This window comes from Peromyscus leucopus, chromosome 3 (genome assembly GCF_004664715.2).
Source record: "Peromyscus leucopus breed LL Stock chromosome 3, UCI_PerLeu_2.1, whole genome shotgun sequence".
Lineage (NCBI taxonomy): Eukaryota > Metazoa > Chordata > Mammalia > Rodentia > Cricetidae > Peromyscus > Peromyscus leucopus.
The window spans coordinates 38,230,356-38,248,323 of record NC_051065.1 but is presented as its reverse complement, the minus strand read 5'-3'; the positions used below and the strand labels follow the sequence as shown (position 1 = coordinate 38,248,323).

Genomic DNA, 17,968 nt, shown 5'->3' with positions numbered 1-17,968 from the left:
CCACGCCCTCCCCTTACCCCAGCCCACCCTCCATTCCCACCTCCTCCAGGACAAGTCCTCCCCGAGGACTGCGATCAACTTGGTAGACTCAGTCCAGGCAGGTCCAGTCCCTTCCTCCCAGACTGAGCCAAGTGTCCCTGCATAAGTTCCAGGTTTCAGACAGCCAACTCATACAATGAGCCCAGTACCTGGTACCACTGCCTAGATGCCTCCCAAACTGATCAAGCCAATCAACTGTCTCACCTATTCAGAGGGCCTGATCCAGCTGGGAGCCCCTCAGCCTTTGGTTCATAGTTCATGTGTTTCCATTCATTTGTCAGCCCACCTTCTTATAGAACCCAGGACCAGCAGACCAGGGATGGCACCACTCACTGTAGGCGGGGCCATCCCCCATCTATCACTAAGTGAGAAAATGTCTTATAGCTGATCTCAAGGAGGCATTTCCTCAACAGAGGCTCCTTCCTCTGATGACTAGCTTGTGTCAAGTTGACACACAAAACCACCCAGTACAATGAACATCCTGATTCTCATTTTCATATTTTATATGTGTTCATTAATTTAACTCCAAGCTCTCCTCAAACTGCACATATTTCCTCAGTTATTAAAGCACATTTGAAAATCTATTCATTTAATGTTCTTGAAGAAAAGAACCAAAGGAGCACACCAGCAGTTGAATAGGTTGTTTATTTCACATTTCAACAAAGGAGAATGGACTATGGAAGTCTCCGTAGAGAGCATTGGAAAGGACTTATAGCATTTGGGCTTATGGTATATGTTGGGGAGGCAGTTTGTGGAAAGGGGACTCTGTCATGAGTTTGCATGTTGCCAGGAAATGAGAGCAATTCTGATTGATTGACTGTATTAAATCATAATACAGTAATCAAAAGAGGAAAGACTAGATGGAGGAAAGCTGTAATTGGTAGAGAATACTTAAATGGAAAATGTATAGCATTTTTGTGGCTTGGACAATGTTCATATTTTTGTTTGTAATCAAACAATTATGGGTGGTCTTGCTTTCATCTGGTCCCATCAAAATCACAGAGTGGCTTTCTCTGGCACTGATGTTCCGTGAAATTGTTGATGTTGAACAGAACACCAAGAACTAGCTGTGAGTGGCAAGCCAGCTATGGTGTACCAGATGTCTGCCTCTGTGTTGCAGCCTCTGGCCTGTTCCGGACTAGTCTCCTGTCTTTAAGTACTGCATACCCCATTCTCAACCCTTACTGCGCCATCTCCCTCTGTGATGCTCTCCTCCTCTCCTTTCTTGGATCTCTTATTCCATGCATTTTCTGTTAGATTGCTTCCTACCTATGGGGAAAGCGTGTTTCCTAGTAGCTTTCTGGGAGAAGGAGTGGGAAGTTATGGAGGGTGGAAAATAACTTTGTGAGTTAGAAAATGCATAATAGAAAATATTTTCCCTTCACTAGCAGCATACATAATTAATATTTAACTGGATGTGGAATCTTAGATGAAAAATAATTGCCTTCAGACCAAGGGATTGATCAGTTATCTTCTAGCTTGTTGAGTCACTATTAAAGAGAGTTCGATGTCATTATGATTCTTGGTCCTCTGTTTTAAAACTTTTATGTAACAGGCTTTCTTTTGGACAACCAATCAGCTCCCAAGTCATGACACAAAGACTTAATATTAGCTATATATGCTCACCTTTATCTTATGCTTGTCCCACTAGCTCTTATAACTTAAATTAACATGTTTCTCTTCATCTATGTTTTGCCTTGGGGCTTTTTACCTTTCTTTCATTCTGTATGTCCTACTTTCACTGCTTCCTCCATGTCTGTCTGTCTGGTGGCTGTCTGGCTGGATGGCCCCAGGCATCTCCTCTCTTTCTCCCTCCACTCCTCCTCCTCCTGCTCCTCCTCCTCCTGCTTCTCCTCCTCCTCATTCTCTTTGCCCATTAGCCCCACCTATCTCTCTACTGCCTAGCTATGGTGGTTCAGCTTTTTATTAGACCAATCAGGTGCCTTAGGCAGGCAAGGCAAAACAGCAACACATCTTTACATAATTAAACAAATGCAGCATAAATAAATGTAACTCATCTTTATATCATTAAACAAATACAGCATAAACAAATGTAACATACCTTTACACAGTTAAAGTGATATTCCACAACATAAACAAATGTAGCACACCATTACATAGTTACAGTAATATTCTGCAACACCTTTCTTTCCCAACACCTTTCTTTCTCATGCTGGAATTTTATAGTCTCTTTTCCTTACCTATAGAATTTTTAAATTTTGCAATGATATTTTCACAAGTAGATCTTTTATCTTTACTCAAGTTGAGGACTCAGTAGATTCTAATGTCATTCAGTTCTTTGATTTTATGCACTCCATTTTCTCTGTTCTGTCATTCCTGGGGCCCTATTATGTAAATGTTGGGCCTTTTGAATGAGTTCTCTAATTCCCTTGTATTTCTTCTGCATTCATTTTTTGTCATTTTGATTCACTGCACGGTCAGTCGCCTCAACTTTCCCTTCTGGCTCTTGTCTTTCATCTTGCCATCATAGCAAATCTTCCCATGACCTCTGTCCTCTGGTAGACTCTTCGTGGTTGCTGTTGTTTTCAGTACCTGGGGTTGAACTTGGGGCTCACACATGCTAGACAATAAGCTTTGCTTGGCCAACTGTAGCTCCATCCCTGAAGGTTTCTTTTCCACAGTATTTTTTTGAGACAGAGGTTCACTATGGAGTCAGACCTGGCCTAAACCAGTGATCTTCCTGCATCGGCCTCCAGAGTGCTGGGATTACAGGCAAGAGCCACCAGCTCCAGCTCTTTTTCTGTACTGTTACTATGTGCATTTCCTGTCTTTTGTTATCTCATCAAAGACATAATCATACTTCCTTCTTCCTAAATAGTTTATTTTTTTCAAATTCCCTTTTCCTGGATTTTGGTGCTTGTGTTTTGTTTCATTTTGTTTGTTTTGTCTCTTTCTCATTAGAAACTGCCTTCTGATATACTACAACCCTTGGTGATCTGCTCATATCTCAGAGCAGAGCACTGTAAAGCTAACTGGGAACTGTCTTCCTCTGGTGAGGCTTTTCATGACATTGAGCTGGGAATACACCAAACTTGAGGAAATGCTCTGGACTAAGTGGGCTTGCAGTGGAATACTCCAACTGTTGCATTATAAAAATTTGAAAGCTATTTCTATAATGATACAACTACCTGTCAAATTCAAAATATAGCACCCATTGGATATAAAACTCAAAGAAATTTAAGTGCATTCGAATCTTCTCTCACTGATTCCAAACTCTGTTACTACAGTGTGAGTGACACTTACGTTCATCTGTGACCTGACGACCTGATGGCCACTGCCCACAGCTGGGAAACAGGGAGGAGCATTGGGCTGGCCACTCCCAACTGGACATGTCATAATTACATTTAATCCAGAAAGGAGAGTAAAGGGTACTGAAAGTGACCAGGAAGCTCCAGCTAGTCTTTAGACTTTGTTTCCCCAATTATCTGAGTCCCCTGTGGTATCTTTTTTTGGGGGGACAGGTTTTCTCTGTAACAGCCCAGGCTATCCTGGATCTCTCTCTGTAGCCCAGGCTGGCATCAAATTCACAGAGACCCACCTGCCTCTGCCTCCCGAGTGCATGCAGCACCACGCCCAGTCCCCATAGTATCTTATTGTGTGGCAAGACCCTTTCACCAACTCAAGACTCTCTCACCAACTCAAGACCCTCTCACCAACTCAAGACCCTCTCACCAATTCAAGACCCTCTCACCAACTCAAGACCCTCTCACCAACTCAAGACCCTCTCACCAACTCAAGACCCTCTCACCAACTCAAGACCCTCTCACCAACTCAAGACCCTCTCACCAACTCAAGACCCTCTCACCAACTCAAGACCCTCTCACCAACTCAAGACCCTCTCACCAACTCAAGACCCTCTCACCAACTCAAGACAACCTCACCAACTCAAGATCCTCTCACCAACTCAAGACAGTCTCACAAATACTGGGAAGGTTTCAGATAAATGTCCAACTATTACACTATATGCCAAGGTTCACTGGTCTCAACCAGGATGTTCACTCCAGAGAAAATGTCTAACGTCCTTTTACTGTAGCTATGGCTAGTTCTCATGCACTGAAAATATCTGGAAGAACATTACCCAGTCATTAACAACACTTTCTAGGGAGCAGCATTGGTGGCAAAGGTCAGATAGGGAAACCTTTTTTTTTTTTTATTTTACACATGTCTATTGTTTGTCTATGATGAATATATTTTTAAAACATGAAATAAAATCAAGTCTAAGAATTAAATATATGCAATCTTATAAAACTTGATGACATGCAATTTGGGCCTCAAAATTAATCAGAAGTTCCTTAAGTCATCTTCAATTCTATAATTGACAGACATTTTTCTGCCCCGTCACTGGGGACTTCAGCATGGCTCTAGCATGTTTCACTGGGGACTTCAGCATGGCTCTAGCATGTTTTCATGGGGACTTCAGCATGTTTTGGAGATGACTTTCAGAAGATTTCCTTTCAAAAGACAAATCAGATAGATTTGCAGCCTGGTTTCAGTGAGTACCAGATTAGTGTAGCTTGACTAAACAAGGGAACATTTTATTCACATAATAAAAGGCCCAGACATGGGTACATCAAGTAATTTCACATCACAAAAAAAACCCAGAATTCTTTTAGCTCTCTTTTGATCATCCTTACTGTATTTCTTCTTTACAGTCACAAGAAAGTGACCACCAGCTTGGCTGGCTTTGTCATTTTTTTAAATATAATATTCATATTACTTCTTGGAGAATTTCATGCTATATATTTTGATCATATTCACCTCCACTCTTCCCTCCAGTGCCACTCATCCTCCTCCCTCCTCCCTCTGCTTTGTGTCCTCTGTGTACAGTCTTTGTAGAAGCCCCTGTCCTGCAGCAGATATCCTGGGCCTCTGATATTTACAACCTTCTCTGAGCCTCAGCTGTAGGTTGTAGATTATGGGCTGGGGCTGGGCACTCCTCACTCAACTGTTCTCTGCACTCTGACCAACTGACGCTTTCCGTGATGGTCTCTGTCTGCTCTAAGAAGAGCTTCTTGATCAGGTGAGAGCTGCACTTCTCTGTGGGAGAGTATGTTGTGTGTAGTTAGAAATTATACTGACTTAGGAAGGTGGCAGCAGTAGGTTCTCATCTAGGTTCCATGACCTCATCAGTCATGAGTAGCCATGTGTTTATAACACCAGGAATGAATCCCCTCCTACTGAGGGGTTAAGTCTAATCGGGTGGCTAAGACTACATCCCTGGGATATAAATGCCACTATTGCACCGCTCATAATATCCTGACATTCTGGTCATTGTCTAGTTCACAGGCATTACAGCAGGATAAGACTATTGATTGCTTTTCTCCACTGGCAGCTTTTATAGCTCCTTTTGTTACTGTGAGAACTGGTCCTCAGTGAGGAGGCTTCCAGGTCAGTTCCAGCTTGATTCTTCCAAATCCTGTGTCTGATGTGTGTGGGGTATTCAACAATCCAGTGTTGTTGGTTGTTTTTGTTCTTTTGGGGGGCCCACCATCCAGCTCCCAAATAAATCACACACAGAGGCCTATTCTTAACCATAAACACCTGGCCCTAGCTTGGCTTGTTTCTAGCCAGCTTTTCTCAACTTAACTTATCCCATCTACCTTTTGCCTCTGAGCTTTTCCCCTTCTTACTTCTGTAATCTCACTTTCACTCTTGCTCTGTGGCTGGCTGGGTGACTGGCCCCTTCTTTTCTCATTCCTCCTTCCTCTTTCTGTTCTTTCTATTTGTTCTCTCTGCCTGCTAGCCCTGTCTACCCTTTCTCCTGCCTCTCTATTGGCCATTCAGCTCTTTATTAGACAATTGGGTGTTTTAGACAGGCAAAGTAACCCAGCTTCACAGGGTTAAACAAATACAACATAAAAGAATGCAACACATCTTTGCATCATTAAGGAAAATGTTCCAGAGCATAAACAAATGTGACACATCTTAAATAATATTCTACAACAAGAGGGTCTTACCCCCATTCTTCTGAAAGGCAGCCAAGGTAACAACAATGGCCTATATCATTTTGTGGGAATCTCTTGAACTTCTCTGACCAGTAACTCAAAAGCTTTCCCATGTCTGACACTGGGGTTTTTACTAGATAATCTATGTTGTGCCCAGATCATGGACCCCAGAGAGACCACTGAAGATGAGCATGCCAGAATGCAAAAGCAGGGTTTAATTCTGGATATCCAAAAGCAATACAAGCCTAGGCAGGGACTTCGTCCAACAGATCCAACGCAGTGGAGGCTGGAGGAAGTGCCCACCTCTCTGCAAGCTCAGTTTTTAAAGGCAAAAACCACAAGGTTACATCATTTAGGGGTGCTAGTACAGGTACAATTCTGATTGGCTCACTTCTAGGGACTTTCTAGAAATCATGGCTTAATCTTACTTCTAAGGGAGTGGTTGCCCACCACCATTTCTCATTGGCTGCCCTCAGGTGGGGGTATTTCTATGGTCAGTTACCTAGGGAACCAGGGAGAAGACATTCCATCGTCTGGCAGTCATTACCTCGTGACTACCTTGTGACTCTGTACTTTTACACTTCCTGGTTTCTGGAATCTGAACTGACTGGTTTCAGTAACTCATGGCTTATTCCCAAAAGGAGAAATCTTAGGCCTTAGTTTTATGGTGAAAGCATTTTGGTCTTATTCTAAGATGGCTCATTTTGGTCTCACAACACACACACACACGATACGTAGCTTTATAAAATAATATGATTCTCTATGGATTTTTCAAACACCAGCAGTGTCCTCCCCCTCTTCCTTCCCTTTCTCCCTGTGTCGCCGCCTCCCCGTCCCCAGGTGAGTCTCCCCCAGTTTTTCCCATTTCCCCTTCCACAGTGACTGTGTCCTGCTATTGCCCTCTCCAGAGCCTCTGTTACCCACAGCTACCCCAGCCTCTCTCCATGGCCTGTTTTTTACTTTCCTGATATCTGCATTTCTCCAAGATTCTGAGGTAGGAACTACACATAAGAAAGAACATGTGGTATTGCCTTTCCGGGTCTCAGTTATGTCACTTGGTCTTTTAACATGAAAATAGTTACTTTCCCAGCAGCCCTACGGGAGCCTTCTCCACTTCACTGGTTCTCTCTGGCTTGTATAGTCACCCCTGTAGCAAAGAAGTCTGAGGACTCCTAGATACTTGCAACTTGGAGCAACAATGAAGCAGCTAATAAGGTCAAAGTTGACATCCACTGGACTCTGCTAGATAAGGCTCTGCTGTGCATCTTATACAAACCATGTTGTATGCAATTCTGCAGAAACTGGAGGCTGAGTTTTATAGACAATTTAACCAGAATGCAACATACATGTATGAAATGGTCAATGAAGAAAATAAACACACACACACACACACACACACACATACAGTGTTGGAAAAGCACAAGCCAAAAATCAAAAATTGAGTGTAATTCATAATAATGTTGTTTATACTTCAAAACAGTGGAAAGAATCAAAATGTCTGAGACCTCAAACCAGGAAAATCATCTGGGAGCTTTTAGCAGAAAAATTAAGTAAACTCTTCTGATTTTCTGTCATTTTTACAAGATTTCCTGGTCCCAGGTGGCACTGAGGACCAGACTCCCAGCCCTTGGGAGTAGAGAATAGGAAACAGCCCATTTTAGGCCCAACTGCAGCAGAGGACGCTTGTTTCGGGGATGCAGGGCTCTCCCAGAGGAGAGGTGGAGCTCTTGCTCATGGTCATCTCATCCTGCCCATGAAGCCTTCCCAATTATCAAGGCTTTCCCTTTGCTTTGATCTGCTGTAGCATCATCTGTTCATTAAAAACATGAGTCTTTATATCATTATATGAATTTCACAATACCATGTCACATTTTCTGAAGTCCAGACTGTGCTACTTGACAGTTAGCTGTCCATGGTAGGCCATGAGAATTGGGAAGCACTGGGCATCTGAGGGCTGTCCATGGCAGGCAAGGTCATGAGAACCAGGAAGCACCAGGCACCCAAGGGCTGTCCATGGTAGCTGAAGCCATGAGAATCGGGAAGCACTGGGCACCTGAGGGTATAGATGGTGGTACTGGAGAAGCATTGGCTTACAGAGACAGATGGGGCACCCAAAAATACATATGAGTTACTTTATAAGAACATCTTGAACCTCAGAAAGATTCTGTTTGGTGACCTTTAACCCACTGAACAGCATGGCCTTCCCTTCTTGTTGTGTATTATGGCTGGTGTACACGTCTGGTGACTCAAAATCTGTTGTCACTGGAGGAGAGGAACTGCATCAGGCTGGACTTGCTGGCTTCCCACATTGTCAAGTAGGGTATTATCACCCCAAGGTGACCCTTCCACAGCCTTGGATGCCCCCTTCCCTCATTAGCTACCATGTGATTCCTCATCAGATACTTTCCCCAAAGTATTTTAACACAGGACAAAAGTACAAACTAACACAGCGAAAGTATAATGACAAAAATGTAGGTTTCAATAAAAAGATTAAGAAACTTTTCTTTTAAGTAAGAATTTTCCATTTACTCATCAAATGATCACATTTAAGTAGCAAGTTATTCTCACTGTTAACTAATAACTGCTTTTCTTTGGCCCAGTGTGGGATATCTGAGGGGAAAAAAATCTACGTACACTATGCTCTTATGTCTGTTAAATTTATTCCTCTAGGACAAAATTCTATCAATACAGCTACAGCTCCACCAGGCATTCAGGACGAGAATAAATCTAGATGCACCAAGCTCCTTATCTGTCTATTCTATTTCTCTGGGGTGAGATCCTGTCTCCATAGCTTCATTTCTGTCCAGTTCCCTCTCATAGTCCAGCTAACAACTAAGTGAAAGGTTTACAACACGCCCCCCACGGTCCCATTTACTAGGCGGACACTTCCGCCTAGCCAATTCCGGTCAGGCCGGACACCTCCGCCTAGCAAGTTCCGGCCAACGCATCTTGCGTGACCAGAATCCGTGACGCCACATGGCTACATAAGCGCGCAACGTGACCATGTGATCTACGCACACGCGTGGAGTAGTGATGTGACCTGGCCACGCCCCCAGCCGGTTTTAAAGTGGAGCGCCATGCTTCCCAGTCCCTCTTCTTCACGCACGTGTCTCTCCCACAGGCCTGCACACTCCCTATCCCTTTATCTCTAATAAACTCTTATAAGCGGATTCTGTCGTGTTTTGTGACGTTTCCTTGCAGGGTAAGAAAACAACGCAGCTAAATAACTAACACTAAGCTCTTACGCTTCCAGCCTCACCTTCGTCCTCTGTTTCCTCGTTCTCCATTCCCACTACTCTCTACTTCTGGCCCTCAGAAAACTCTCCCCGAGATCTGCCTACCCTCTATGGAACCTCAGTCTTTCTCTCTTTTCTCTTGCCATGCCATTTCTCAAAAAAATGCCTGTCTTCCTCTCAGGGGCCACTGGGTTCTCTGCCTCCTCAGTAATGTTGCTCCACCCTACCTTCCACCTTGATATGTAAAGACCTCTTTTGTTCTCAGTCAATTGCTCTGGAGAGCCACTAGGCCTCCAGGTGAGGGGATGGTCTGAGCTTCATTTGCACAAGAAACAAAGCTATGAGTCTCCTGCCAGCTTGTCTTTGTCTATGTGACCTTACCCAAGGGCAGGTTCCAGCAGGGAAGTGAGTGTCCTAGAGTTCAGCAGGTCTGGAAATATTTGGGCACCCAAGGATTTTATAGTAGATGACAGCTAGAATATTAAAGGCTGGATAGCACCAAGTATTCATAGTAAATGGCTTTGCCTTTTGACAGACCCTTGGGCCAGTCAAAGTATAGCTTTAATACACAGCTGAATCTCTATAATATATTCTTGCAGCCGACAAGTTGAATTAATGAGGCAGCATGATGTGGTGGTCGGAGGGTGTGGTGGATGGAGAGTGTGGTGGTCGGAGGGTGTGGTGCCTACCACACCACTGAGGCAAGTCATATGTCATTCTCTCCCAAACAATTGGGTGCCTCTTGGTGTTTGTGAGGAATAAGTAAGATCATGCATCCAAGCCCCACACCCTTCAACACATTTAGGTGCTGCTCAATATTAAGATTTAGTTTTATAAAGGATAAAACATTTGTAGCTAATGAATTGTGTATTTTTGGTAGATCTTCACATTTTACTTCATGTTAGTTTTAGAAAAAATAGTCAGAGAAGGAAATTCCTATAAGATCAGGAATCATGTTTGCCTGCCTGTTTCAAAAAGTGTACAGTGGGGTTGAGTGTACAGTATTGAACACTGTTTTCATTACAATACCTATTTTAAATTCTGACTTCTAGATCGAAGCTATCCCTAAAGATGATCTTCTGCTGCCTGAGAGAAGGAGAGAGCTCCACAAGGAAGTGGAATTAGCTAAGAGGAATCTGATTCAGCAGGTTAACTTCGCATTCGTTTACACTTCTCTCACAGAATGGAGTTTTTAAAATGTTCTACCAAAGCACATCAAAGACAGACAGTAGGGAATGGGAAGGGGTGGGCAGCTGGGAAGGCAGAGACTATCGAATTGTGATAATGTGTGTATGTAAATGCCACAGTGAAACCCATTCATGTGTATGATAATATGTACAAAGAGTTTTTAAAATGTAAATGTGTCGCTAGAGCACCATCTTGCTTGGGCCTATTTCTTCTTTATGGGGAAGTTTACTGAGGACTGAGTGCAGTGTCTCAAACATGCTAGCCAAGTGGTCTACCCCTACTTAGTACACACACACACACACACACACACACTCCTTATCTAGCCAAGTGGTCTATCTGTTAGTTATTTAGCTGCGTTGTGTTCTTACCCTGCAAGGAAGTGTCACGAAGCACGACAGAATCCGCTTATAAGAGTTTTATTAGAGATAAAGGGATAGGGAGTGTGCAGGCCTGTGGGAGAGACATGTGCGTGGAGAAGAAGAAGGAACCAGGAACATGGCGCTCCGCTTTAAAACCGTCTGGGGGCGTGGCCAGGTCACGTCACTACTCCACGTGTGTGCGTAGTTCACATGGTCGGTCACGTTGCGCGCTTACATGGCCATGAAATGTCATGGATCCTGGTTACTCGAGACACCTTGACCCGGAAATGGCTATCTTGACCTGGAACTGGCTAGGTGGAGGTGTCCAGGTCCGCCGGGTATCCTGGTTACGAGAGACGCCCTGACCTGGAAATGCCTATCCTGACTGGAATTGGCTAGGCGGAAGTGTCTACCTGGTATATGCGACCGTGGGGGCGTGTTGTGAACCCTTCACTATCCCTACTGAGTACACACACACACACACACACACACACACACACACACACACACTCATTCCTTATCTAGCCAAGTGGTCTATCCCTACTGAGTACACACACACATGCACTATCCTCATCTTAAAATTCAATCCCCACTGGTTTTTTTTTCTAAGGAAAAAAAAAAAAGAATGTGCTTGAAATGATGATCCTTTTACAGGCTATTAAGATTTCTCAAATAAAAGGCTATTGATTGCATTAAAAGTCAACCTGTTTCATCAATGTCTATTTTCAAATTTCAAACTTTTGTCATTCAAACTGCTGTTGAGCATTTAACTACTTTAAGGCATGTTTGTAAAACTCTTCTAGTCACTTAACAACCCACTAAGGAAAACGTCAGTTGTGCTGACCCACGCACTCACTAGTTTGCATCCTTCATGACTCCGCTCTCTCTGTTGCTAAGCATGAAAGGAAGACAGTGCTTTGTGCTAGCCTTACTCTGGTGCTTCTTCAGAAAATGAGTTCTAATCCTGTGCTTTCCAAAAGAAAACCCTATCCGAAGCTGAGGCAAGGCTGGTGGAACAGCAGATTGCAGACGAGAACAAGCTCTTGAAGGAGCAAGAGAGTATGCGAGACCTGGTATTCAACCTGGGGCGAATGACTCAGCTCAAGATTGATGAACGAGAACAAAAGTCTAAGGATTTCCTAAAAGCCCAGGTAACTGCTTTGTTATAACCACTCATCAATTACCACAAAGGTTCGAGGGAGCCTCGTTTCAATTCATCATTAATTAGAAAGCAATGATTCAAAATTTCCTTCAAATTCAGTGACACTAAAGGACACTGAATCATACAGGGGGGGGGAACCTCAGGGTTCAGCTTTCAATAGTTAGTCTAGAGGTTAAAAAAAAAATCAAACGGTCAGAGGGTCTGAACACATGACAATTTCACCAAGAATAAAGTAGCATCTCTCGGGCCAGGGCGGCCAGGTGCATAGGCCACAGAGAGAATGTGCAAGTCACAGAGCCACAGACTCCACTGTGACTTGCCTTGGGACAGCTTGAGAGCAGAGTCTGCTAAGTCATCAGCTGAGCATGCTGCAGACCAGTGCAGGAGACTCTTAGCTGCGGCCTTATCCCATGATTTCCCCAGACTCCCACAAAGGCCACAAACAACATCATAAAACAGTAGCTAACATTTTAACATTGGAATCAGTTAGTTCACAGAAGGACTGTGTCCAGTTCTTTGTTAAAAGTAAATAAAGGCTGGGGAAACAGTTCAAGGCTTGAGTGGCTGCCTGTGTGAGCTTTGATCTCTTGCCAAACGAACAATAAAAGTGTGCATTGTGACATGCAATGAAGAGGTAGTAGACAAAGGGGACAGCAGGTTAAAGTTTAGCCTGAATGACATAGTGATACTGTGTTTCAAAAATTAATAATAATAAAAAATTTAAATATGATATGAACTATTAATAAGGTAGAACTTATGCATTTGTCATTTGACCTGGGCATTGGCTGTTTATAAGTGTAATTTTTTTTTCTCATTCTGAGAGGTTATATGGGGTGGGATTTTTTTTCTCATTCCTAGGAGGAACTCATACTTATGCAGCATTGATGGGACTAACATAAAATAGATTCTGTAGCGAAGATGGAAGGAGAAAGTTATAACCACACAGACCACCATCAATTAACCAACTCCCCAGACACCTCTTTCACTGTTTAAGTAGACACATTCACACCTGAGAAGTGAGAAATTTATGACTGGCAGACAGAAGAGAAGAGATGTCAAGTGAAGCAGAGGGCAGGTGAGGGCAGACGGTGAGGTCCCTCAACCCACCTGAAGTGTCTGATTTCTATTGCAAAAGCCCGTGGAGCCCATGGGGCCGTTGGGCTCGTAGAAAACAGATGGCAAAGAGCATAGCCTCTAAGGAATTGGAAAGAGATGGCACAGAAGAGACAGAGATGACCATGGGGGGTGGGGGGGTGATGACCTAAGGTTTGAGGTCATCACCACCGAAGTCGGGGTCTGGGGTGGGGTTAGCCGGAACAACATTTTCAGAAACACCTGCTGTGGTTGGAAGCATCTGCCTCTGTGAGACTTCCTGCTTGGAAAATTTCCTTTCTTTTCAGAAATTTTGGATATGCTAGAGGTGTACTTTGTTATTCCAAGAAAAGAACTGGTCCGTTTTACAAAGCAGACAAATTCTGATCGATCCCAATATCTGATCCTTACGTTATCCATGTCTGTCCTCGTGTTATCAAGGCAGTGATCTGCCTGAGCTGAACTTCACCACTGAATGAACTCATTCATAATAAAGCACAGGCAGTTCTCTTTGAGATATGGAAATCACGAGGGAGGAGATTGTTTGTCCCTTGAGTGTTATTTTCAAAGGGTAATTGTGAATTACCCTTTAAAACACTGGTTGTAGTTAACTGTATTTCCACAAAAAGGTATTCGATCTTATTAATTTGTGTAATATCTACATCTCTTTTCAAAAACTAAATAAGGTGCCCGGGGTGGGGATTCATGTTGACATTGTTGTCACCCACAAAACAGCAGAACTTGTGCCACATCTCACACCTGCTTTATTCTTTTCGTGTACTTGAAGCTTAGCCTGTCGACTCCCATTTTCAGTGAAAGTTATACAAAATAAAATCATTGTGTGTCCAGACTGTCTAGGCATCACCAGGCCAAATGATTTTGCTCTGCCTGCCCTGATGGAGGACGACAGAAGCTGCTCCCCCCCCACCCAATGCCCCCACAGAGACTCTTGCTTTGCATCTCAGAGAAAGGACCCACCAGGCCTTTCCTATCTAGAGAGCATCACTAATACATTCAGCACTTGGTATATTGTTTTTTTAGGACCTTAAAGGTATAACTGCTTTCTTTTTAAATATTTATATACAGCTTTACAGCTGGCTTCGACATGATGCCTGATGTAAAGGTGAATACACCCAGGAGTACATAAGGACACACTGCACTTTAAACCATTGCTTCAGTCTCACAAAATGCCATCGAGGGTTCAGGTCACGACATTTGTCAAAACTTCCTCCTCATTGACCTCTGTAAGCACCGTGCTCCCTGAGCAGTGCAGGGTACAGTCACTCTTCCCTCATGGAGCCCCAGCTTCCCCACCCTGTCTGTGCAGGCTCCCTATTCCTCTCCGCTTCTTCCCAGATCTGAAGCACCCCTGGGAATCACATCAGCAGGCCAGGCAGCTCCAGGCTCTCTCCTGTTCTCCCCATCTGTCCAACCCAGCAGGTTAGGAAAGATGGACAGAGGTGAATGGAGCAGGGTTCAGCAGAGTACTTTTTTCCTTTTCATTTTTCTTTATTAAGAATTTTTCTACTCACTCTACATACCACCCACAGATCCCATGTCCTCCCTCCTCCCAACCCCCAGCCCTCCCTCCCAAGCCAACCCCACATCCCCACATCCCCCAAATCAAGGTCTCCCATGAGGAGTCAGCAGAGCCCCGCTCACTGAGCCTAGGCAGGTCCAAGCCCCTCCCAGACGCACCAAGGCTGAGCAAGGTGTCCCACCACAGGCACCGGGTTCCAGAAGCCTGTCCATGCACCAGGGACGGATCCCAGTGCCCCTACCTTGGGTGCCCCCAAACAGTTTGAGCCAAACAACCGTCTTAGGTATCCAGAGGGCCTAGTCCAGTCCCATGGGGGCTCCACGGTCTCCAGTCCCATGGGGGCTCCACGGCCACCAGTCCACCGTTCATGGGCTTCCACTAGTGTGGCCGGTCATCTCCAGCAGAGTACTCTTATGTTGTATTTTTTGTTGTTGATTTTGTTGTTGGATTTTCAAGATAGGTTCTTAGTATGTATCCCAGGCTGATCCTGAATTCATTGCAGTCCTGCTGCCTCAGTTTCCCCAGTGCTGGAATCACAGACATGAGCCACCACACTTAGCTTTCTGGTTGTTTTTCTTTATTTCACACATAATTTTTTACATTTCAGCAAAAACATTCCAATGTCAATAAGGAAATCAAAGCAAAGGACCTTGAAATCAGACTATACAAGAAGAAAAAATATGAAATTCATCGGAGGTAAAAGAATTTTGTCATGATTTATCTATTTGGTTAGGGGAAAGGTGTTATTTAATTTTCAATTTTAAAAAACCACTTCATGTTTTCACAGACTCAAAGAATTTGCCAAGCTGTATGACACAATTAGAAATGAAAGAAATAAGTTTGTTAACCTCCTTCACAAAGCTCATCAGAAAGTAAATGAAATAAAAGAAAGACACAAAATGTCATTAAATGAACTGGAAATTTTGAGGAACAGTGCTGTCTCTCTAGAAAGGTAAGAATCCTGCCAGCCACAGTCCTCCCAAAGCCCTGTCTTCGGTGTCTTTGGGGCTCTAGAATATCCTGTTGATCATAGAAGGGGCCAAGGCTTCCAGAAACGGGGAAGCCTATTCACACACCTAGCTTCTCAGGTAACAACACAGGCCCTGGGCACACTTCTTGTTTTCTATCTAAGTGTCACAAATTTTAATGAATGGAGAACTCTAACATAAAACTATGTTTACTATGATGATCTGATGATGTTCATTTGCTCAATTAAGAAAAAAAGTGTGAATCTCATAATCTGCATTTGAAGTCAGAAGCCAAATTACTTCTTAGGCAGCATCCCTGGTTGGAATGCATGTGGGAAGCTACGGTAGATTCTAAGAGCAACATTTTCTAGACTAAACTCACAGCTCTGCAGTGACTGTCTGTGGGACCTGGGCAAGCCACTCGACTTCTCTGGACTCTTTCCTTATACATAATCCTTGGCATTATTGTGTAGGACCTTTTGTTGCTAAATGAGTCCATCTATGTAATAATTCCAGGAATAATGTTCACCACAGGCCTAAATCTACTCTTTCACCTCCCTGATCGCCTGAGACTATGCAACTGGATTTTTCTCTTGGCCATTATTGCCTAGTTGACTTTGATAAAGATTTGAAAAGCGTGGTTGAAAAAGAAATTTCCTACTCAGATTCTTACTCGAAAGGAAATTAAAATACCACATACAGGCTGTGATTTCCTGCAGTGTGTCCCCTGCTCCTAGTCTGAGTCCTCAGGGCTGGTAGGCATTGCCAATAGGACACCTCTGTCCGCAGAACAGTCTCCTGAGCTGACAGCAGCAAAGGCCCCTTTCACAAAAGAGTGTGTCACAGTGGTAGACATAATGACAGTATCCTCATCTGGCTGGAGGGGGCATCCCACAACAAAGCAGTTCCCATGAAGTCCTGAAAGCATTGTGTAGTGATCTCATTTCAGAAGACACACTTTTGAGAACTGTTTTTCAGACACCTTCAGTACTTTTGAAGAAAATAATGATCTTCCACACTGTGCCATTATTTTAAAAGAAAGATGCAAAACGCCATGCTGAAGCATTCCAACAACGTGACCATCAGGGAGAGCATGCAGAATGACGTGTGCAAAATCACCACTAAACTTCAGGAGATGAAGGAGAAGAAGGAGGCCCAGCTGAACAGCATGGACAGGCTGGCCAGCATGATCACCATGATTGAAGAGGAGATGGTGCAGCTGCGCAAAAAGTATGAGAAGGCCGTGCAGCGTCGGAACGAAAGGTACCAATCGCCAATGGCTCGGGCTGAGCGCCCAGGGAGCCCATTGAGGTGGAGCCATTTTCTTTACTCTGGGAGGGAGCTGTGTGTTCTTCACGAAAACAAGACAGGCTGTCTGAGGGAGGGAAGCAAAAAGGAGGCTTTGGGGAATTTGAAGATCAGAGTCTCTGAGATGGAGGACAACAGCTCTCAACCTTCCTGACACTGTGACCCTTTACTGCAGTTACGCATGCTGCGCTGGCCCCAACCAGAAAATCATTTTGTTGCTGCTTCATAACTGTAATTTTGCTACTGTGATGAATCATAATGCAAACATCTGCTATTTTATATTCAGGATATCTGAAATGTGACCCCCAGAGGGGTCATGGCATGGTTGAGAACCACTGCTCTAGGATAACAATGATTTTTTTCTGCATCAACTGATGTGAGTCAGTCTTGGTGACAACTATCCATTTGGGCAGCATTTAACCTCTCCATAAGTAACTGAGGCTTGGGAGAGAGGCCTGTGCTTTCCAGCCTGCAGGCATGTCATTAACAGTGTTACTCTTTCAACAGTCCCACCCCACCACAATTGCTTGTGTTATGAGAAACTGGTAGATGGGATGACCGAGTCCAGAAATAATTCAAATTTCATGAGATCTGTGTGTTATTTCTTGTAAAGTAGTGGGGTGCTAGCCCCTGAGGAGACAGAGTGGTAATACCTTGCTGTTGGCTTTTGTCATCAAGGGAATTTGATAAAAAGCAGCTTTGACAGAAAAACCAATCAGGCAGAATGGAGTGCTAAGGTCAGCCAGGTTCAACCGCAGGCACACTATTGGAGGGAAGGGAAGGTTTAGGAAAATTAAAGGTAGCAGTTGCAGAAATGGATTATACAGGAGGTGTGGGAAGATCATTAGGGTCCCTGACAAACAGAACTCTTTCAAAGGGCTAATAAATGTTATCTGGGTTAAAACAAAAACAAAGACACACACACACACACACACACACACACACACACACACACACACACACACACAAACCCTATTTGGCTCCTGGCACAAGCCACAGCTTATAGATAAATAGAGTGTTCCCAGGCCCTGGTCAAGCTGCTGGGAGGAAAAAATTCTCACTTTGTTTCTGTCCAGTGGCTTGCTCTCAAGGAGGGGTATTCCCATTGCA

The 17,968-nt window shown here is 43.9% G+C and overlaps 2 protein-coding genes across 6 annotated transcripts in view; one reads left to right on the top strand and one right to left on the bottom strand.

Moving 5' to 3' along the window:
* Window positions 1–17,968, top strand: part of Ccdc146 (coiled-coil domain containing 146) — a 157,663-nt gene that overhangs the window by 129,286 nt on the left and 10,409 nt on the right. For both annotated transcript variants that reach the window (XM_028890906.2, XM_037203559.1), the window contains exons 10-14: window positions 10,294–10,389; window positions 11,769–11,939; window positions 15,190–15,278; window positions 15,370–15,534; window positions 16,589–16,813. In XM_028890906.2, coding sequence (XP_028746739.1) covers window positions 10,294–10,389; window positions 11,769–11,939; window positions 15,190–15,278; window positions 15,370–15,534; window positions 16,589–16,813 — 746 coding nt within the window. The remainder of the gene's footprint in view (window positions 1–10,293; window positions 10,390–11,768; window positions 11,940–15,189; window positions 15,279–15,369; window positions 15,535–16,588; window positions 16,814–17,968) is intronic.
* LOC114707973 (gamma-secretase activating protein) overlaps window positions 15,022–17,968 on the bottom strand; it is a 107,079-nt gene continuing 104,132 nt past the window's right edge. Inside the window, exons 32-33 of one of the 4 annotated variants that reach the window (XR_005091047.1) lie at window positions 17,512–17,621; window positions 16,698–16,925 (exon numbers count right to left, since the gene is read on the bottom strand). The gene's annotated coding sequence lies outside the window, so the exon portion shown is untranslated. Of the gene's footprint in view, window positions 15,110–16,697; window positions 16,926–17,149; window positions 17,622–17,968 lie in introns of those variants that run through there. The other 3 variants (XM_037203561.1, XM_028890907.2, XM_037203560.1) reach the window with 3 other exon arrangements.